The following is a 21,346-nucleotide window of genomic DNA, read 5'->3' as shown; positions in this document are numbered from 1 at the left end:
TGCAGGGTCTGTCATCCTGACCTTTTGGCTGTTTTCTGTCTCACAAAGGTGTTGTTGCTGTCTTTCTCCTTGCTGGATCCTCGCAGAAGCGTCTCAAGAAACACCACAGAGCAGCAAGAGCTGCCACCTCCTGGCCGAGTGCACAGCAGAGCTCATAGTCCTGCAGGGCCCCCGTGTGTTCCAGCTTCATTCTCATGCCCATGACCCTGCAGTGTCCCTGCTCTGGAGCTCCTCACATCCACAACCTTGCAGAGCTTGCCTTCAATCAGCTGCTCCCAGAGGCTGTGTCCTTGGGTATGGCATCACCTCCAGCTGTTGGCTTCTGCTTTTGGACGATGTTAGAATAAAACGGTTGAAAACATTAGGAAAAGCTTTTCCAATATGACCCACACGGTGGTTTCCTTGAGATTCCTGTTCATTGGAAGAAGTTGAGATTTTTGTTCTTTTGACTTTTGCACTAAGGGGTGTTTTAATCCCTTCTCCTGGAAGTGATTAAGCTCTGTGGGAATCTCTACTTTTATTTAAAGAGTAAGAGCAGCCCGCCAGCATACAGGGCCATACACACAAGTGAACACCAGCAGAACAAAGAGGGAAACCAGCACTGGGCTCCATGAACCCCTCTCCATCTCTGGGCAGCAGGAGCTCAGGGCTGAGGACACCAGACTGAGAATGGATCAGAGAATGCCTGCATAGAAGGACACACAGCTGCCCCAGGACCCACAGCTGTGCATTCTCCTAGCCTATTTAGGGCCCTGTAACACTGTTTCTCCCTGCTTCTCTCATGATAGCGCCTGGCCACATGTGATTTAGTTTGATCTTGGCACAGAGTCCAAAGTGCTGGAAAGCAATCACCCAAATTCTGGTAAGTTCTGTGCTTCCCCTTCCCAAGAGGGCCGAGTTCCCAGCAGCAACAAGACAGAATCAATTGGAAAACATCCACACCAAAGAACCCCAGACAGGAGCAGCTCCCACTGCATCCTCTGCAGCTCCCATCCGGGCTGCATCAGCTGCACTCTGCTCCCAGGAGACTCCCAAAGGAAGGGGCTCCCCAGGCCTGAGGGGACTTTGCAGATCCCCATCCCACACCCTTAGAGCCGTGGATCCACATCTGTGCTGTCCCTTGCTAAAGCTGTAGGGCAGCACGGACCCAGGGTACCCCAACCCAGCGGAAAGTCAGGGGATTTCCAAGCTGTGGGAAGAAACAGGAACTTAGTGCATGCAATGTGGCCAAGCTTGTGAGCAGCGACCCTGTAGCATGCATACAAGCTGGATCAGGGCCCTGATATTCATGTTTCTGATCCTGTTCCCCCAGGACATGCTGCCCCCCTATAGGTCCAGCTGCTTGGGAAAGGCTTTTGGGGAAGGCAGAGCATTTCATAGGGATGCTGTTTGGGATCACAGACAAAAGTGCTTGGCATGAAGCTCATCACTGCCTGAAGAAGGGGCTTTGCAGCCTAAGAACTCACAGGGGGCTTTGCTATGTCTCATACAGCACCAAGACAATCTCATAGAGGCATATGTGAGTCCTTATCCTTATCTAGAGGTCATTAGGATAGATGTGAGTCCTTATCCTTATCCAGAGGTCATTAGGATAGATGTGAGTCCTTATCCTTATCCAGAGGTCATTAGGATAGTTTTCAACGTTCTCTTTATCCTAAGGGAGCTTCTAGGGGTGGGGAGGGGGCTGTAGAGTCATCAGCTTCATGCTTGAAATGGGAATTGGGGTGAGAAGTGGATCCGTGCTGCTTCTTCCAGCCTTTGTTTTATTCTTATCTCTATCACACTAAACAAATCGCTTTAAAATAAGGGATTTGAACCCATGCAAACACGTTCTGAGATGCCAACGCAAAAATAGCCTTATCTGGAGTGTTTCTTTACGTGACCCCGTGGGGGATTTATTTCTTCACGTTGTCCTGGGACTGAACCGGGGCAAAGATCCAATAAAAACAATTAAAAGAGCCCTATAGGAATAAAGGGAGGCAGCGGGGCGGGGGTGCGGCCTACTCCGCCTCCTCCCCCCGGAGCCCCCGGCCCCAGGGTGGCGCCCTCCGCCCACTTCCGCCCGGAAGTCCGTGTCCCTCCCACAACATGGCGGCCTCTGAGTGCAAGCCGGAAGGTGGCGGTGGCCGCCGGGCAGGAGCCTGAGCCCTCTGTGTAGGTAATGACTATGGGTACGGGGTGTGGGTTGGATCCTTATGGAGCTCTGGTTTGAGGCGGGTGGAAGGCTCAGGCCTTGGGGGTGTTGTGGGGATGTAGGGCTGTTCATCTGCTTCCATTGGGTGGGCGCTGGGTTTGTGTGCGGTGGGTCAGATATGAGGGGAAAATCCTTTATGGGAAGCTTTGACAGCTCGGAGATGGGGTGTCCTATACGTGAATGTAGGACCTGGGCAGTCCGAGGTGGTGGGGAACACACAGCACACAGAGGAGGTCTATAGGAGCCCTATGGATTGCTCTATTTGAGGTGAAGGGGCCTCAAAGTGCTTCGTTTCCCAATGGCAGTCCCCTTTCCAAACCGAACGCCAACCTTATTGCCCTATTATCCCTATGGATTGCTCTATTTGAGGTATAGGGACCTCAAAGTGCTTCGTTTCCCAATAGCAGTCCCCTTTCCAAACCGAAAGCCAACCTTATTGCTGCATACAGCCCGGTGCTGAGAAGGGAACCTTGCTGTGTTCTCACTTCTACACTTAATTCAGTCACTTTTGAATCGAGCGCTGCTAAAATGTACTTAGAAACCATCAGCACAACCTCAAAGCCCGTGTCTGCCTGTTGTGGTGCGGTTCTTAATGGGTCCAATTAAGAGCTTGTGCCAGCAGGCTCTTAACTCCGATGCTGTTAGCAGTCACCTACATACCCACTTCTTAATGTAATTAATTACCGATGCAGTGTTTGAGAAAGAGCTCCGTCCTCAGAAGTAACCATAAATATCAGTGTAAGAGGGCTCGATCCTACTGTGAGTTAATGTGTTTTTGTTTACAAGTGAAATAAGTTGGTCCTTTGGAGGGTGGGTTCAGCACTGGGATCCTGGAGGGGTTTTTCTGGTCTGTGCGCTGCAGTGGTTGTAAATATGGACAAAAAGATACAGGCTGTGTGTTGTGGTTTTTTTTTGTGAGTTATTTGTGTTGTTTGAATTGTTGAGCACTGAGTGGACGCTGCTAAACTGAGCAGCAGCAGCTGCCTTTGGGAAGTGCTTCAGTGGAGAATCAAGTACCTTTGCTAGTTAGGATACCAGCTGCAGGCTTCAGGAGCCTGAATTCTGGCTTTATATCTGCTCTTTGATGATGGTTATCCATTCACTTGCTCTGTGAGCGCTCTGAAGAGTGCTTGAATACTCTTAAAGTACTTGTTTTAAGCATTGCCAAAGCAGCATTCTCTGAAATACATCAGATCTCAGTGCTGAGCAGTGACACCATGCAGTGCTTTCAGATGTTTCCCCATCTACCTGCTGGCTTCCCTGGTAGCAAGTGCTGAAGTTAATGGAGCTATGGCTGGTACTCAAAGGTTGCTGTCTAATTTGAAGTAGTGTTTATTGTCTGTTTCATGCGGTGACTGGTATAGCTGACTGGTGCTGATAAAGAAGAGCATGTTTCCCCACCTGTTTTCTCTGGTAGAGTTTTTCCTCCTCTTGGAATTGTATTATTGCTTGTGCAGGGTGAAAGTGAAACTATGCTATATCAAGGAGATGTAATGGCAAACCCACAGCGCCTGACAGAAGACAGCACAGCCAGGGAACGTTACAACATGTTTTCTTTAATGTTTAGTTCTTGATTTGATTCTTTAGTCCAAAACATGAGCATTATGGCCAAGTGTTACACTTCATCATGTGTCAGACATGGGGCAGATGCATCTGCCAAGCTGGACGCTCATTGAAAAGCAACAGCTTTGCTCACTACACTCTGTTTTTTAACACTAAAACATACATAGACTGAATTTTCCCTTTTATTTATTTTCTTTACTTTTAATTTTGTGTTTAAAATAGCGACCGCGTGGTTTGTTTGAGGGGTTGTGTTTCTGACTGAATAGGCCTTTTTAATGTTTAAGTTACAGAGCCCTGAAATAGGGGATTTATAATGAAAATGCTGACACGGGTTTAAAGCTTTTTGAACAGTGACTCTGTATTAAAGAGCCAACTGTGCTGCCACTGAATGCTGCACTGTGACTCCCAATGGTGAGAGCCTGGATCTCTCTGGAAAGCAGTATAGGCTTAATTAGAAGTTTTATATTCTCCTTTAAACCGAAACACTTTTTTCAGCTCAAAACTCTTCAGTCTTTTTTGGTAACACGAGCAAGATTTGTAAACACAGAGCTATGAAGGAGACCAACACATGGCTCTTTCACATAGAAAATGTGTGCTTAGCCTGCCTGAAGGCTGGCTGGTTAGAACTGGTGTTTATATGCTTGTGATCATAGGGAAGCAGGCTTTGATGTCCCGGGGTGTTTTCTCAGCAGTGTGTGAAGCAGAATTCTTCTACCCCACGTGACAGCACTGCACAGGGTGTCAGGACCTGCTCAGCTCACATGAAGTGTTTCTCCCATTGCTTCTCTTGTGATTGTCTTAAAAACAGTGGGCAGAGGCAAAGCATAGAGGATTTGGAGAGATGGCATTCCTTGGCTTTGAACCTTTCTGCTCTTCTTTCCCTTTAATTAACCAAGATAATGGCACAGTTCTGCCTTGCAGGTGTGTTCTGAGGCTGATTGAGGAACACGTGTGTGGCTGAGCCCTGAGCTGCTCCATCCTTAGCTCTGGCAGATGGGACTTCATGTTCTCAGTCTATGAACTGCCTAATATTAGTCCAAGAAGATGTAGAGAATGGCTCATTGGGACAAATGCCAGCATCAAAGCTCTAGATTGACTTTTCCTCCTCTTTCCTTAGTTAGCCTTGTGTTTCTTTGCTTTTCTTTTGAGGACTGAGGCCATTGTGACTCTTGCCAGTATCCAAATGGTGCTAAGGAGCATCCAAAGGATGGGCAGCGTGAGCCTGGAGCCACAGCCTCAGCTTCTGGAAGTGCTCTGTGGCCTTTCTCATGGGTGGGGGGCCCCCATGGAGTTGAATAGGAGCCCCTGTCAGTGCAGTTCCCCTCTCTGTATGTGGAAGCACTTCCTCACTCATGGTCTCACTGTTACCATGGCAGACCTGTGTGGTGTAAATATTGCTCCTGTGCTCTTCTCTTCACACCCATAGTAACGATGCTTTTGCTTTAGAGTGTTCCTGATAGGGCTACATTTCACAGGCACCTTCCTGGAAGTCCAGTAGTGTAGATAAACTGCCTGGTTGCAGGTCCAGCAGTTAATCAGTCAGTTTGTTTTCAGTCACCACAGTTTGCTGCTGGCTGCCATAGCCCTGCTAAGTAGTGAAGTTATCCCTGTTCCATTCTGTCTTGCTCCCAAGCCTGGTGGTGCTGTATTCACAGGATACAGAGCTAAGTCTGTATGGAACAAATGCACCCAACGTGCATTCTTTCTAGCTGAAAACATTCAGGAGATCAAGGTGACTTAAAGTGCTGGGTTAACATGCCCTCAAGTGGTTCTGTTTTCACCACAGATGCATATTATTGTTATTACTTATACCTAGATTGATGTTATCCTGTGCTATTGTATCTGGTCTGAGCTGTGTTCTTCCTCAGCCTGAGGATAAGTTTTCCTTTGCTCTTCTGTGACTTCCTAATGTTACTTGGAAGGTGCTCGTTTTCTTTCATGCTTTCTGACATGTGAAGTTAAAGACATGCTGGGCTGACCCCTGACTTTTCCTCCTTGATTATTCCACTCTTTGAATCCCTGCTGGGGATGGGGCTCTGTTTCGAAGCCTTCTTCCTCATTGCTCAAAGCAAAATGTTCGGTCTAAACTCTGTCCAAAAATACGGCAAGAAAAAATGTTAAAGAGGAACTTGAAGCCAGCTCAGTCATTGAGACATAAAGTCACTTTTTGGCGTTGTGTGGTGCTCAGTTCCCATTTCTTAAGGCAGTTCGTGTTCAAGCTGTGCTCCTGGGGAGCCACACAGGTGGAGCAGAGCACTGGGCTCTGTCTGCATCAGGGAGAAGAGCAGGATTACATTTCAGAGCACTTTCTCTTGTTACAGGTAGGTGGTAACTCAATGCTCAGCAGGTTCAGCTCTGACTGTTCTGGGCATGCCTGTGGTTTCATTGCTGTCTTCTTTTAAAGGGAACAGTTTGGAAGTGAATAACAAAGGCTGAAACACAACCAGGAGGAAATGCTCGCCTGTCCTGAGCATGCTGTGGGCTCCCACCTCTCCTGGATGCGACAACCTGTGAGCTGAGCCCACAGCACAGTGCTGCTGGTGCTGCAGGACAGGTCCTTGTGTTCTTCCTATCTGGAACTATGCAGTAATTCTACACTTCTACAAAGACCAGGCTGTTAACATTTGAAACCTGCTCTCTGTAACACCTGGGCAAGAGGAATTCCATAGGAATTCCTGCCTATTGTGACCTGAGCTGAAGAGCAAACCTGCAAGCGAGCTTACTAATATAGGAATTATTCCTATGGCTTAATCAGGGTGACTCATAATTGCTCGCAGGGCTTTGTCACGCTCAGTTTCACTATGAGCCCCAGCTGCCTGGCCCAAGCAGCAGCCAATCCAGGGCTGTGGTCCCACTGATTGTGTAAGCACTGCTGAGTGCCATCACTCCACACCAGGAGGGGCACATTGCTGTTTCTCAGCAGTACATGCAGCAAGGGGGGGCTTCACCTGCCTGTTGTTGGAGCTCAGCTCTCTCTGTCCCTACTGCTGCTTGTACCAGGTACTGGTGTTCTCCTTTACCACTTCTGCCTTTCTTACTGTGGCTGCTGGTGATGGGAGCGTCATCCTTGATGGTTCTAGAGCTGGTTTGGAAGCTGTTACAGTGACCAGCTTTGTGGCTTGTGCTCTTCATTCATCTTTTGCAGCTAGCTATTTATTTATTTCATAGGTTCTGTGGCAGCGAATGAAGAAGCAAATGTTATGCAAAGTGAGATTAATTCCAGCAGCTTTTAGGGATTTATCCTGTTTGGTGGGTTTGTTTTTAGTTGTTTATTTCATGAGTAGTGATGGCAATGGTGTGTGCTTCAGCTCATTCTATACAACAAATAGCAAAAAATGAGCCTAATTACTTAGTTCTATTTAGAAGTATATTGCACATGAAGAGCTATTGGGTGCCACCAGCATTAGCTCCTGGCACTCAGGACTCACACAGGGCTGTACTGTGGCCGGAGCAGCTTCACCCCCAGCATCTCTGCCCTGGAATTTGAGGTCACTGCTTTCCATGATCCTGCATTTTCTTTTCTGCTTCTATAAAAAGCTTCAGCCAGTTTTGTGGTTCCTGAACTTGCTGCTTCTTAAGTCTTATGAAGTCCAAACTTCTAAAAAGCTGATAGTCAGCAAACATCCATTTTTACTGTTAGGATGTGGAAACGAGGGAGCTCTGGCTTGCAAGGAATTGCTGATATTTGTGGCTTTCTGAGGCTGCCTGCAGGATGTGAACACTGCTGCACGCTGGGGCTGTTCCCACTTCTAACATTCAATCAGCTGTTGTGCTCCTGTTTGTGTTCAGACTGCAGGAGTGCTTTTTGCACTGTGTCCATCAGCCTGGTGTGGAGCTGTGCTGCTCTGTGTGCGGTGGCAGCAGCTCTCCAGCAGTACACTACTCCATTTGGGGGTTGTATTGAGGGGATCCATCCCTTACAGTGTGACCCAGAGGATGGAGATAAGGAACCCATGAGGTTGGGGTGTCACTCACTGGCACTGCGTTCCCTGAGGCTCCTGACCAGGTTGCTGGGCTACTGTTGAATTAGAGCTGCACTGAGCTATTGTGCATTGTCATTTACCATCTTTGTGTTGCTCAGGCATTGAAGTTTGCACTTTCTTGAGCCCTTTTCCTTCATCTGGGCTATTGTGTGGGAGTTTTCCTAAGGAACCAAGGCTGCTGTAGTGCAGAGAGCTGCTCTCTGCCATGCATCCAGCCCTTGAGATGTGCTGCTGAGGCACATGGATGCAGAGCAGGCAAGCAGAAATGCTGCTATTGATTTTTCCCCTTTATAAGTTACTTTGGCTGTAGAAGTAAAGCTGTATATTTGCTACAGCTGTTACGGGAATGTAACTGCTGCTGATTTCCTATCGAAAGCTGTTACAAACTGGAAGAAAGAGAAGTAAAAAAACCCATCCCAGTGCTCTCTGCTGAGACCAGGGATGGTGTTTTAGAGGCACCAGAGGATGTCGATATCTCTGAAGTGTGTCTGTGCTGCCAACCCTGGGGTCGGTGCTCACCACCTCTACTCAGCAGCAGCCAGGCTTTATTTGAAGTCATCTACAAAGGGAAGCTATCTGTGCCATTTGCAGCGCTATGTATTTGAATATAGTCTCAGGATTTTTTTTGTTACACGGTTTTCTGTTGCTTCGTGTTGCTTTCAGTCTGCCTGCATTGGAAAGCTGGGGGACTTGGAGCAGGTTGATGGAGGTGGCAGGCAAACCCAGCTGTGGGTTTATGCTTCCTACTGCTTGGTGGGGGGGGGGGGTCTGGGTATCTCAGTGCAGGCTTCACAGGTCAGCAATGGATCCTCTTGTCACACCCATGGAGTGGGGAGGGCTGAGCTGTTCTTTAAGCCAACCTTTCAGTTTCACCTGCGTTGTGAAGTCGTGATAAACCTTTGCCTTGTTTTGTGTTGAAGCCTTTCTCTCACCACTTCCTTCCAAAAGGTGTAAATTAAAACTTCGTAGGATCTCTTATCAACCACCCAGTGGCATCAGAGAAAAACATAAAGCCAAAGAAGAAAGCAACCTAAAAAGAGTGAAGAAAAAAGCATCTCCTGGGTGGCTACACTGAAGTTCAGGCTGCTTTGCTTCATGCTGACTGAGCCTTTTTCCTGTATGTCTTCACTATGGGCTGCAGGTCAAAGTCTTCATTTATGTAGCCCAATTTGCAAGCTGTGCTGCAGTAAATGGTGTGCTTTGGGAGGGAGAATACCTTGAATATTTCAACATCTTTTCTGTGCATATAGGTGGGACAGGAGCATGGCTCTGCCCGAGGAATCCATCTGCAGCCCTTTGTGTTTAGGAGATGTCACATCAAGCAGCTTTTGCTTCAGCATCAGCACTTGATGCGAGTGAGGTTCTCACTGCTGAGCAGGTTGCTATTGGGTAGGGCTGTGTGTATGCAGCCCCTAATGAGGCTCTAGGGCTGCACGTGGTAGGCAGGCTGCTTTTTGGGAACCCTGGTGCTGGTATTTGACTAATAAATCAAGAGGCCTGAGGTCAGTACATTAATTAGGGTGCTGGGGTGCTAGTGGAGTGTTTTTAACTACTTTAGCTCCCGGGCTTATGGACTATAAAGCCCAAGTGTGGATTTTATAGCGCAATAAAAAGAAACACTTCTGGTAGTAAAAGAATGAGACAAATCTATGGTGAAATAAGGACAGTGAAAAGGATCCTGACAATTCTGGGCCTTGGTGCAGCCTCCACACATGAGCTCTGCTCCCAGAGCTGTCCTGCCATGATGGCTGCACATGGACAGGAGCAAACAGTCACTTTAGTTTTGCTTTCTGTTCCAGATGCAGAGATAATGTTGTCAGCTGAAAGGTCACTTGATTTTCTTAAGGGGCTCTGACTCAGAAGTTGACTTTTGAAAAGTACCCCTTGTAGCAAGTAATACCTTCCGAGTGATCAGAGCTGGGTGGGTGGCCCTATATAAGCTACTCAGAGAGCTGGAGGCACTGGCCATGTGTGTTCCTGTTGGTGCCAGGGTTGTTTTAGAGTGGTGGTCCCCCACCATCATGGGTCACATTCTTCTGGCTGTGAGAACTCAGCCTGGCATTCATCGGGCTGAATTAAGTGTCTGCGTGCTAATAGATGCTGATTACTGGTGGCATGTGGGTATCTTGCAGGCCTTTGTCTGGTGTTTCAGCTGCTTCCCAACAGCTCCTGCTTGCCAAGTTACTTAGTAAGCCAGTGTGAGTTGCTGTGCAAATGAGCAGTCTTGGGAAATGGATCATTTTTAGTGAGGGCTTTACTCAGAAGTGCAAAATCCTTTTGTGTATTGAAAATTCCTCAAGCTAAAATCCAGCACTTTGTCTCCTGCAGAAATCACTGACCTACAATGGTCTGCCAGATCTGTGCACAGTGTTTGTGCTGAGGCAGGAGGGGGTGCTTAATGCAAGTTCACTGCGTGGATGAATTCCAGGTGTGGTGATATTTGAGAGCTCAGTTTCCTAGTAAAACACCTCTCTGTTCTGGCAGGCATTTTGCAGTCTATTTACTGATGTCTTAGCTGGCTTTGCACTTGGACCTGCTTTCTTCCCCTTCCCAAACCATAAGTGTGTGTTTCTTTTCCATTGCAGGACATGGTACAGGGTGAAGAGCACAGATAAAGAACCTCCTGTCACTCTGCAGCCTGCTTCCCCTGAGGACTTCATGCAGAACACAGGCTGATGCCCTCAGCACACGTGGCCATGGATGGGGGGAAGAGCTGCCCTCAGCATGAGCAGCAGCCTGCAGCTGATGCCCTCTACAGCATCCCTGGCTTCTGCTCCCCACTTGCCATGTCGCCCATGGAGGTGAGTATGCAGGGTGACCCCAGGGTGTGATGCCCAGGGCCTTCAGGAGGAGTGTGGGTAGGGCACAGACACCAGTCCCCCCCCCACTGCATCTCAAGTGTCCTTATGTGCATGTACAGGAGCTGTGTACCAGAATTCCTAGGCAGCTGTCCAGGAGCATGAAGTATTGATTGCTAATGCTGAAAGGTTGTGGTGATGGCTGTCAGATGCTTTTGAAATAGGAGGGGAAAAAAAACGGGTATGCGATTAAAATGATCCCTCTTTACATGGTGGGACTTGCCAAGCTGCTAAGGAAAGTGCTGGAGACTTTGTGCAAGATCATAAAAACTTTGTTTCCGTGTCACTCCTCGCTCTGAGAGATACTAGAGCTGTGGCTCTGCCCACCTGTGTCTTTTTGAGAGTGGCAGAGGTGAATAGGGTTGTTTTAAAAGCCATACTGGGACAAACAAGACTGAATCCCTGATGTGTTCTGAGCAGGGCAGAAAGCAATCCACATCCTCACAGTTCTCTGATCATAAATCACATTTGATTTGTAAACCATATTCTCACATTCAGGAATACAAAACGAGGCCCATCTTCTTACCATGTGCCTGGTGCTTCAGACATGGGTGCTGCAGGGGGAAGGCAAAGAGGCATTGGAGGGGAGTTGTGCTGGTCCTCTGCTCTGACCATTCTGTGCTCTGCTTTCAGAGTTCCATGCTGGCTGCCGACTCGTGGAGTGACTGCTATCCTGCTCCTTTCCCAACCTCATCTTTCCCAAGTGAAAACCAGTGAGTGCTGTTCTCCTTTCTATAATTCTCCTCTGCTCTTGCACACCCTGTGATTCAACTGTTTCTGAGTGCTTTCCTTGTTTATTTCTCTAACTGATGGGGAAATAATTGCATCACAGTCATCTTGTGGCATTTCATAAACTGCTGCATCTTGGAAAAAGCAGCAAACAACTTAAAAGAAGACAAGACACGAAGCAACAAAGCCTTGATTTCTGGTAAACCTGGTGGCTGCTGCAAAGGAGAAACAGCCTTGTTTCTGCCTGGGTTTGTTACACTAATGGAGTTCTTAAAAACACCCTATTAATACAGTCCAGGTGAATTAATTCATTGTGCATCTGTAGCTTTATGCAGATAGCGTTGACAAGAAAGAACAAACAACTGGTGCTGGGGCCAGACTTGTGTGAGGTGACATTAAAATCTATTGCTGTGTAGGTGATTGGAAACTGGGTAAATACTATAATCTCATGTCTTTGTTGGAAGACTCAATACAGCTCCTCACTGTGCAAAGCAGAATTTGTGAGTCTGTCTTTTTATTGTTCAGGTTGTAACTGATGCTCTTCACTGATAAACTCACTCCACAAGGTGTGAAATGATGAGCATGGGCTCATGTGAGAAATTGTGATTTCCTCTTAAGCTGCCCTGTGCAGAAAATCACCTAGATTACATGCTGCAAATAGCATTTTGAAGGGGGGTCTATGTATAACAGTAAGTGATATTATCATGCTTTGTGATGTACCTCTATCCTGGAGCAAAAGGATGAACACTAGGGATGGCAGGAGGTAAAATGGCCTTGTGCTATTTGGGACTCTGTGGGGACTGGGCTGCTCTGATCTCTTTGTGAATGCAGGGAGTGGCACAGATGCAGGATGTGTTTTTATTTAGGTTAGAGGTGGAAGGAAGGAAAGTAAAAGAAGGAGAGTTTGATATCATCAGTTAGTAACTGTGTTCCCAGTGCTTGGGGATTTAGTTTAACCTCCTTCCTGTATGGATTTCTGCAGAATGGAGGTCCATCCTCATGGGTGTCGAAGTTCCAGCCTGGCTGTCAGCAGTGATACTCAGCTTCTGTGCTCAGAGGGGTGGGAGCCCTTTTAGTTCTGAATTAGTTCTGCTTGTTTCTCCTGTGCCTGGTCCTCCTCAGCCTGCAATGTGAGCTGGCCAGCAGGTGGAATGTAACAGGGTGTTCTTGATGCAGAATTACCAAGAAGCTGTCCCATAGGTGCTGAATGGAGCCGTGTCAGCTGCTCCCTGAAACGAGAATTCAGAAGGACATATCTGCTAAGTTCAGTATCTGCTTTTAGCTAGCCTGACTCTGATTGGAAAAGAGTATACTTTTTGAGCATGATTCCTGTAAATTACAGTTGGTGAATTCTCAAGAGGGCTGTAACAGAATTTCTGTTTTGCTGTATCAAACCACAGGATTAGATTGTGTTTGTCTATTGTGTTGGGTTTTTTTTCCCCTTTGACCATTTGTTCTGGTTGTTGCCCTTCGCTTTTCTCTTCCCCAGTGCTGCTCTTTGCTGTTTGTGTCCGATCTACTGGAAATGTTGCAGCCTTTATCCTGCAAAGACATGCCTGCTTTTAATGCAAACACATACATGTTGACTTTGTTACCGTTTCTTTAGGAAGTGAGTTTCATTGTAGCTTTTATTTGCTCTAGAATTTAGCCAAGGCTACACCTTCAGCTTCCTGTTTCTCATTCCCTGGTAACTATAAAAATTACCTTTCAGGTGAATTTTTCCCTTTATGTGTTTCATGGAGAAGTAAAGAACTCTGTCCTTTCATACTGGAAAACTGCAGCTGAATCTGATACAGGGCTGGGATGTCATAGGTAGAAACCTTGAAATCTCATTTGCGAATGGCTGTTTGAACATGGCTTACTCTCATGGCAACAGCCTTGTCCCAAAGCTGGTTTTTCCTGTTTCTTTTCAGTAGTTTCATGCTAGAGAATTTGTTTAAAAGATACCAAAGCTTGCCTCTTTCTTTCAGGCTTCTTTTAACCTGGAGATGTAAACAGTGTATTAAACGTTTCTGGTAGAACAAAAGATGTTCGAGTTCCCTTTAGGGGAGAGCTGGAGCTCGGTTAATTTCTAGGTTAAGTGTCCCTGAAGAGCTGGGCTTTTTGCAGCAGTCAGCTCAATACTTCCCTTCCTTCAAGGAATTGTAGGTCAGCTCACTTGATGCTGTTGAAAGGGGGGTTGTGACACGTGTACAAAACGTATCTCTCCAAAACTGGAGCAAAGATTTCTTCCGTGGTTTCTAAAACAGGCAGCCCCATTCTTTTCCCTGCTGTTTTCATGCACTTCTCTACTTTACCACCTGTAAGTGGAGCACTGCTTGCTGTGATAGTAGAGCAGGTTTTGAAATGCCTGAGTTGGTGTGCTGACAGGGTAGAAGAGTACCTAGATCAATGCCTGGGCAGCCTGTGGACTCTGCTCATTTGCTTCCTGGAAATGTGGAGCTTGCATCTCTAAGTGTAGGGCTGTACCATCAGGGCATAAATCCTGCCCAAAGCCCAGAGCTGGTCTCCAGTGAAATCGCAGCATGGAGCCAGAAGGGATTCAGATGCATTGATGAGCATCTGGTGCGAGGTTATGGCAAGCTTAAGTTGTCAAGGGATGGCAACCCACTTCCTGGGAGGGATGTGAATTGCTCTGGCTCACCTGAGGTGTGGATTCCAGTAAGAGCCTGTCTGCAGTGCGTTCCTCTGGCTCCTGCTATTGAAAATGCAAGTTGTTTTTTAATTATTTTTAAAGAACAAGCAAACAAAATGCCCAAGAAGTTTCCTTAGCAGTATGTGAAATAGCCTTTACCCAGAGACCCGCTGGCTGGACTGACATCAAATGGCTGGGGTGAGTCAGATGTCACTTCAGGTTTTGCCTTGTACCAAACTGTTCCACTGCTTCTATAATTAGAGTGGGTGGCAGCAAAAAAGCAGCCTTGCTCTTTAAAGCAATTGTCTGAAATGGATGTAATCCCAAGCTCACAAAGTCCCAGAGCTGCTGGGATGAAAGGGTTTCTCTGCTTTATTCCTTACAGAAGGGTAGGAAGCATGTGTGCAGTAAGGCTTGTTGGGTTCTAAACGTTGTATGCCTTCATGTGCTTCCATTCATGTTTTCCTACAGGGAGATGTCCCTTTGGTTGTGTTTCCAAGTGCTCTTTTTTCTTACAGATGACTGAATTTAGCTTTGTTACCTTGCTTTGCAATGTGGGGTGGAGAGCGGAACCCGTAGCTGTTGAAGGTGTCATTGTGTTGTCACATGTAACCTGATTGAAACTGAGCTCTTGAGCCAGGTTCTTTGTGACAGAGGGGAGGACCAGCATATTCCTTCCTTTTGGTTTCACTGGAGGCTCTGGCTTCCCATGGAATGCAGCAGGGTGGGAGCACTGAGCTGCTGTAAAGCATCGCCCTTCTGGGGGCTCCCAGCAGGGTCCTGCATTGGAGCAAACACAGCACACTGTGCATGAAGAGCACAGTGCTTCTCCAGGGCAAACTTTTTCCTCAGTCCAAGAAGGAAGTGCATCTCACACTCGCAGATTTCAAAACCAAGGTTAAAGGAAACAAAGCAGCATGCCAGCACTGCTCAATTCCACAGCAATTCAGGCCAAGGAGGTTGGGGCTATCTTAGTTTCCTTCCTGTTACCTTGGCTGACTCCTGTCTAACCCACGAGGCACTGCAGAGGTAGGAGGCAATGCTCACTTCTCTCTTAAAATAGTTTCTCTGGTTAGTTTGTTAAGCCAGGCTCTGTCCTTATGCAGGGGAGAGAGCACAGCAATTCCAGCTGGAAAGCATTTTAAACAAGCCCTTCCCTGTCCATAAATACTTCACTTCCCAGAAGCTGTACACGGAGTTTAATTGGGCTGAATGGATTGAGGACACTGTCTTTAATGATGTAAAAAGAAGGGAAAATGAGCAGATAAGTGTGTTTGTACATAAATGCGTGTAAGTGTGTTGTATGGGTGAGCTGCTAGCTACACGTGGTGTCCCAGTTGCTTCATAATACTTCAGCAGCAGAGTCATCCCCAGCTCTGTTCCTGGATGGTATTTCTTCTTAAATTTTGCTTCTCCTTCCCTTTGCTAAAGTTTATTGCTCTGAGTTCTGTAACCTTGGCACCGTGGAGAGAGCACACAGCTGGCTGCAAGAGGAAACAGTCTGATGGGGTGAAACGTTTCAGTGATTCCAGCATAAAAACATGTTGGGTGGCGATTGCCCAAGCAGCATTGAGTGCATGGCCCTTACGGGAAGGATTACAGAGCACATTCCTGCTGCTGCTCGTGTGTAATAGCAAAGCGGAGGACAGCCATGGAATACAGAGCAGAGGCTGCTCCTGGGAAGGAGGAAGGGAATTGCTCTTTTGCTGTTCTGCCCTCCTTTCTGCTCAGAGGAAGCCAGAGCTTGGGGCAGGGAGGCAGGAGGAGATGGCAAGTGCCCTCCCCAGCAGGGACCGATCAGAAGACCTTTGCTTTTCTCTCTTGTATTAGGTCAGTAGAGGTTTTGCCTTGTAACGAGCTATAATCGGTTACATCTGAAATCCATCTCTCTCTGGACTAATGGTTCTGTCTGGGCTTGCATGTTCCTAACCCTTCAGTTTCTATCTGTCTTTGCTCTGTGGCTGTATTCCCTGCGGGAGTACGAAGGGGCTGTTAGCTGTCGCAGCCTGCAGGCTCGATGTGCTGATTGCAGGGAGGGCTGCCTTGTTTTTATGCCCTGAGCAGGGGCTTAGGTGTGACATTTCCATGCAACTTGACTCTTGTCCTTACGTAGCATGACTGTCAGGTTCTGTCATGCTGTCACACATTAGGCCCTGGGACATCTCAGAGCCTCAATTTTGCTTTGTTGTCAGGGCTGAAACATCTAATTCTGCAGACTCTTCTGCAAAGTCCTTCTTAGTTTACACAGACTGCTGAGAACTCAATTCTTGGTCTGAAGGCAGATCCTGTAGTTGGCTGCTTTTTGCCTCACAGATATCTCATCTGGATCGCCTTAGCTTTTCTAAATCAACTTCTTGTGTGTGTCATCCCATAATTGCCCCTTCACTGCTGCTGATGGAGTCTGAAGCGACCTGAGGGATGCTAAGGACCCACAGGAAGTAACTGCTTTTCCCATTTCCTTACAGGCAATATTTTAATTCCCCTCACGATTTTTATATGAATCCCATCAGCAGACCACATTTCTTGGATACAAACTGTGCATCTGTGGACCCCACTGACTTCTTACCAAAAAATGGTGATTTTCCTCAGGTAAGTACATTGCTACTGATGGCTTTGGGGAAAACGGTGCTTTGTGATGGGTGTTGGTTTATTAGGACTGTAGAGTAGAGGGGAAAGGAAGAGAGTCATAAATTCCTCTGGCACCAGTTTGGAGGAGGTGTGTGTAATTGGGGTGCAATTCCCAGCAATAAAGCAGCTATCGGCTTGCTAGGAGCTTATCTGTGATGCAATTGCTTGCCGTTGAAAATGATATTAAATGTAAACACAAAGGACATGGGAGAATCATTTTGCAGGAGGGTGTAGGTAAGTGTGAATTTGAAAATGCTTCAGTCAGTTAAATCATTTACCTTCTGAAACTTCCTTCACTTGTGAACGTTGCATGTGCCCTCACTAATTAGAAGTGGTGGTTCCTGACCAGTGGATCTTTAAGGATTGCATCAGTTCAGTGCCCGAACTGAGATCCCAACCAGATGGTTTCTTGCAGTGTGGAAGGAGTCTCCATACCTCATCTGGCATCCCATGGGAGGACCCACAGGCATCCTCACCTCAGGGGATCCCTTTGGAAGATGTCTTTCTGTAGGTTTTTTTGAAGTGTTTCATTTGTTTTTTTGGCAATGCCTTACAGTAAGATTTGCCAATAATGACTGCAAAGAGACTTATCTGACAGTGCCGACTGAATAAAGAAGGAACTGACTACATCCCTTCCAGGGACTGATGTAGATATTAGCAGTGTCTGGCTGAGTTTGTTCTTTGCAGTAGTTCTTGTTTGTTTAGTTCTGTTTTAACTCAGCATCAGTAAATTTGCAGAAAGTTACCTTGCTTTGACCTGTCAGTTCAATAGCCAAACTGAGTGACCCTGTAGTCCCGGCCTTTCTCTCTCAGTAAGTTGCTGAACTGATTACCAGGGGAGCAGATGAAGTTTGCCATCCTGTGCTTCATACACTGCAGAGAAGCAGCCAGGGAGGAAGAGAGCAGATGGTGATACAGAGCATCCATTGACTTCCAGCCCCTGCCTTATGTCCTGAGCTGTTGTGTGTGACTTTCCCTTATGACAAAGGATGAGAAGAGACAGAACTGCAGCAGGCTGGAACGTGCTGTAAACCATGTGTAGAATACTCCCATGTGCAGAATACTCATTTGGAGTAGATGGTGCTACAAGGAACTTATGCTAGAAATTTCAGAGTAATTAATTTATTTAGCTACTTCTTTTAATGTGACCTGATTAGCAGGTTTGCTGGGGGCTCCATAATTGATGACAGATTGGACCTTGTAGCCTCAGAGGTACCCAGAGATTCAAAGGAAACTTTAAGGTGTGCAGAGTCGTGGTTTATGTTCAGAATCTTCATCCATGTTGTCTATAAGTCAAGCTTTTTTTTTCTGGTCTCAAAGAGGTTTACCGGCAGAGCCAGGCTTCCTCTGAGTGTGGGAACCAGCTAATCTGCACATCACAGCTGATCTGCCTCAGGTTTGTGAGTTGGTGTGACAGATAAGCACACGGGCAGTGTTTGGGTGTGTGTGAAATGGAGCTGAATTTGTTTCCCTTCCCTCTTCTGCGTTAAGGTAAAGGCTGACATTTGCAGACACTTCACGATTAATTCTAAGCATGTCCTGCAAGGTAACCCAGAGGTCATGAGGGTAAAATAGGGCACTATGGGAGTACTTAGTGCTGGCTTTGTGCTTCAGCACATCACAAAACACTCCAGTAAGCCCTGGTGAGCTTTTGGATGTTCATTCAGCATTACAGAAATGTCAGGACACATCTACAGATAACCTTTTTCCTTTGTAATCTTTCTTCTCCCTGCATGATTCAGTAGAGATGCCTCAGCTTCTTGCTCTGCAGTGAATGTGGTGTTGGGAGTGTTGGAGTATGGGCTGAATTGGTTCAGCAGGGAAGAGCAGTTTGATTGTAAAAAGAACTTGATTGAGAAACATGATGTGAATTTTATTTATAGCAGTAGGAAACAGCAAACTGATGCACGTCTCCTCAAGGGAGATATGGTAATTCCTGCTAACTGTACTTCTGTTTTATTGGGGGAGAGAGGATTTGAACCTCTGTGAGACTGATTTCTGCAGGCTTGGATGTATGTAAGCTGGGGTTTGAGCTCTTTAAGGTAAACTCCTGGTGTGAGAGCATAAACTGAGCTCCTTGAGCAAAGCTGCTGGTGGCTCATCTGCTGCACCAGTGTGGTTCATTGCCAGTGCTGGTGTTGTGATGCTACTCTTGACCAGAGTCTTCTGCTTGGATCAAACCAGATAAGTAGGTGAATTATAGTAGCATTGATCTTTGCTTCCTGATGAATTAATTGTGGGAGGAATGAGACAGAAATGTGATCTCATCAACTTGTGGAAACCATTTTAGAGACCGTGATGGGAAGAAGGAGATGGGTCTTCTTCACAGGTCTCAGTTTGCAGGTCTGTGTAGTTTGGCTGATGGGTTTAACGGGAAAGAGGTTTAATTATTTCTTTTACTTATGTATTTTCTAGTATGTGAGTGGTCAGTCGGCTTCCTTCCCCTGCTGTGTGCAGAAATCGATCTCAGCCAGCTTGGCAAGAGCAAAATTTGGAGATCGTTTCTGAAAAGGAGCTGCTTCTTTATGGTGGCTGTGTGATGGAAGAGCAGAAGGGCTCTGAAACAAACAGCACATAAAACAAGCTCAGGTGATTTCCAGGGAAAATAAATGCAAAGATCTGTCCCTGCTCTCATCCTTCTGGGGGAGGAAGCAGCAGAATGGAGTGAGGTGACTGTAGGCAGTTATTCTTTTGCATTGACCTTTTCCAAGGCAAATGCTGGGAGGCTGCACCACACTTGCAAGAGTTCTTCAGTTTCATGTACAGCGATAGGGAATTGTTCATCACTGAGCCTGTTGCAGCCAAACCAGTTCTCTTGCTCAGACATTGTACTGCATAGCAGCTGGTAGTGCCATGTATGTTTGTCCCCATTAGAAACAGCATTTCTGTAAGTTTTTCTGTTCTGTATGGTGGTTCTCAGTAAGTGTGTGCACTGAGCACTGTGGACTGAGACTTCCATGGCAGTAATCTATCAACCTGTGTGCATTGAAACTGGGAAACACTGAAAAAGACTCTTGTTGGAGCTTTGTTTTCCAGTCTGAAGCTGAGGTAGCACCGTGGAGATGTGCTGACTGCCCAGAGCTGCTGCAATGTGGATGGATGCTTGTCACCAGGTGTCTGTGTGCCACTGATGTGCAACACTTGTTTTGTGCTCTCCTGCCTCTCGGAGGCGTTCTGTCTTCATTCATCCTGTGCTCTGCTGAGGTACAGCACCAGGTCAGCAGTTCTGAATGCACAGCTCTTGACTTCCTTAAGCTTCCTACAGGGCTTGCTGCAAGTGCTCTGACACTGGTGCTAACGTGGAGGCTCATTGATAAAACAGAATGCTTTCTATCCAAAGAAAAGCTGATGATTTTTTTTTTCACTAGGAGCCAAAATTGGAGCCTGGATCTCAGAGAGAGCAGGCAATTGACTGGAGGCAGTGACATTCATGTGGAGTCATCCGGGAACATCCTGGAGGCTTTCCATCCCTTGCTTCAGCAGTGTTTTCCATTTTACTGATTTCATGCTCTCCCAGCTGCCAAACTGTTAAATATTAACAACTTGCCTGGAAAGCTGAAACATCTCATTCAGAAGGTGAGGGAGCGGTTTGGCTGATGACATCTTTCCTAGTGACTATGCAGGAAAGTACCTGTCTTTTCCATGCTTTCCTGCTGTGGCAGGAGTGGCAAGAGCTGTTAAGCTTTGTGCTGTCAGGACCATGCCAGACAGAAGACTGAAACCCAAGAGAGAACATGAAGAGTTTGCTGCACGCTTTGGTAAGAGGTTCTTGATTAAATCTGTGGTCTCCGGGCAGCCAAGATAGATTGGGTGCTTATGTGAGAGCTGTCTTCATATGTGAGTACACATTATCCTCTCATCTTTGTTTAGATACAAGAATGCAATCTGTGATCATTCAGCAGTGCAAAGAGCTTGCTGTACCCTGGGGTCATGGTGTTCTGTGTCTTAGCAGCCTGCCATTGCTGTGCTGTCTGAAGGGACAGAGTGGGGAAAGTGGTGGAAATGGCAACTATCAACTGTGATTTGGGGCCATCCCTATGTGTGATCTGACAGTGAGCTGCTGAGTGCTGCATCTCTGACATGACCCTACAAGCAGGATCCCATCCTGGTCTCAGACTGCATTTAAAAGCAGAATTCAGAATTCTTCAGAATTTTCCAGCAATGCACATGATACTGAATGTGGATTGAAAAGGTCTAAAGATCAAATGCCTGATGATTTTGTCAAGATGTTTGTGCTCTAAATGCTTCCTGTTGCCAGTAGTGATCTCAGAATTATTCTTGTACCCTGGGGTTTGAGGAACCCAGGGGTGCACAGAATGGCAAGGCTGACGTTCCTTCCTTCAGCGTTAGTTTTTGGTTCCTCATCTCTCTGTGTTTTGTTCCAGAGCTCCTCAGGCCTGTCTTCAGAATGTAAAGACTTTGCTGGGCTGAGGATGCTGTGAGTGGGAGTCACCACACATCCTAATTACTCTGGGAATTTCTTTTTGGGTTGAATCACTCACTGCTGCCATTGGGTCTAGAGAGAAGCAATTTGTGCATCACAGCAGCCTCACTGAATGCCTTCTGCACATTGGAAAAGATGCTTCATTTGCATGATCAGAGCAGTCTAATGTGAACTTCTTTCCTCCTCAATGTTTGTTTTTTTGGCTTGCCATTGGGTGATTCATCCTTGCCGGTCTGTTGGCATTCTTTTTATAAACAAGTGGCTTAAATTAAAGTTTAGAAAATAGTTGTGTGAGACCATATTGGAGTCTGA

General features: G+C 46.6%; 1 protein-coding gene and 1 long non-coding RNA gene across 10 annotated transcripts in view; one reads left to right on the top strand and one right to left on the bottom strand.

Moving 5' to 3' along the window:
* The window catches only part of SBNO2 (strawberry notch homolog 2), a 51,683-nt gene that overhangs the window by 577 nt on the left and 29,760 nt on the right, over positions 1–21,346 (top strand). For 4 of the 9 annotated variants that reach the window (XM_015886273.2, XM_015886266.2, XM_015886265.2 and 1 more), the window contains 4 exons: positions 49–862; positions 10,326–10,541; positions 11,232–11,311; positions 16,428–16,551. In XM_015886273.2, coding sequence (XP_015741759.1) covers positions 10,416–10,541; positions 11,232–11,311; positions 16,428–16,551 — 330 coding nt within the window. In that variant the 5' untranslated portion in view covers positions 49–862; positions 10,326–10,415. Of the gene's footprint in view, positions 1–48; positions 863–2,037; positions 2,159–10,325; positions 10,542–11,231; positions 11,312–14,532; positions 14,992–15,340; positions 15,793–16,427; positions 16,552–19,958; positions 20,349–21,346 lie in introns of those variants that run through there. The other 5 variants (XM_015886267.2, XM_015886268.2, XM_015886272.2 and 2 more) reach the window with 5 other exon arrangements.
* On the bottom strand, positions 12,170–14,590 carry LOC107325489. The gene is made up of 3 exons (XR_001559689.2): positions 14,504–14,590; positions 13,972–14,025; positions 12,170–12,556 (listed from the first exon to the last, which is right to left on the bottom strand). It is a non-coding gene; the product is annotated as an uncharacterized LOC107325489 (long non-coding RNA).

Source organism: Coturnix japonica, chromosome 28, assembly GCF_001577835.2.
Source record: "Coturnix japonica isolate 7356 chromosome 28, Coturnix japonica 2.1, whole genome shotgun sequence".
Taxonomy (NCBI): domain Eukaryota; kingdom Metazoa; phylum Chordata; class Aves; order Galliformes; family Phasianidae; genus Coturnix; species Coturnix japonica.
This window is presented reverse-complemented; position numbering and strand designations above follow the sequence as displayed.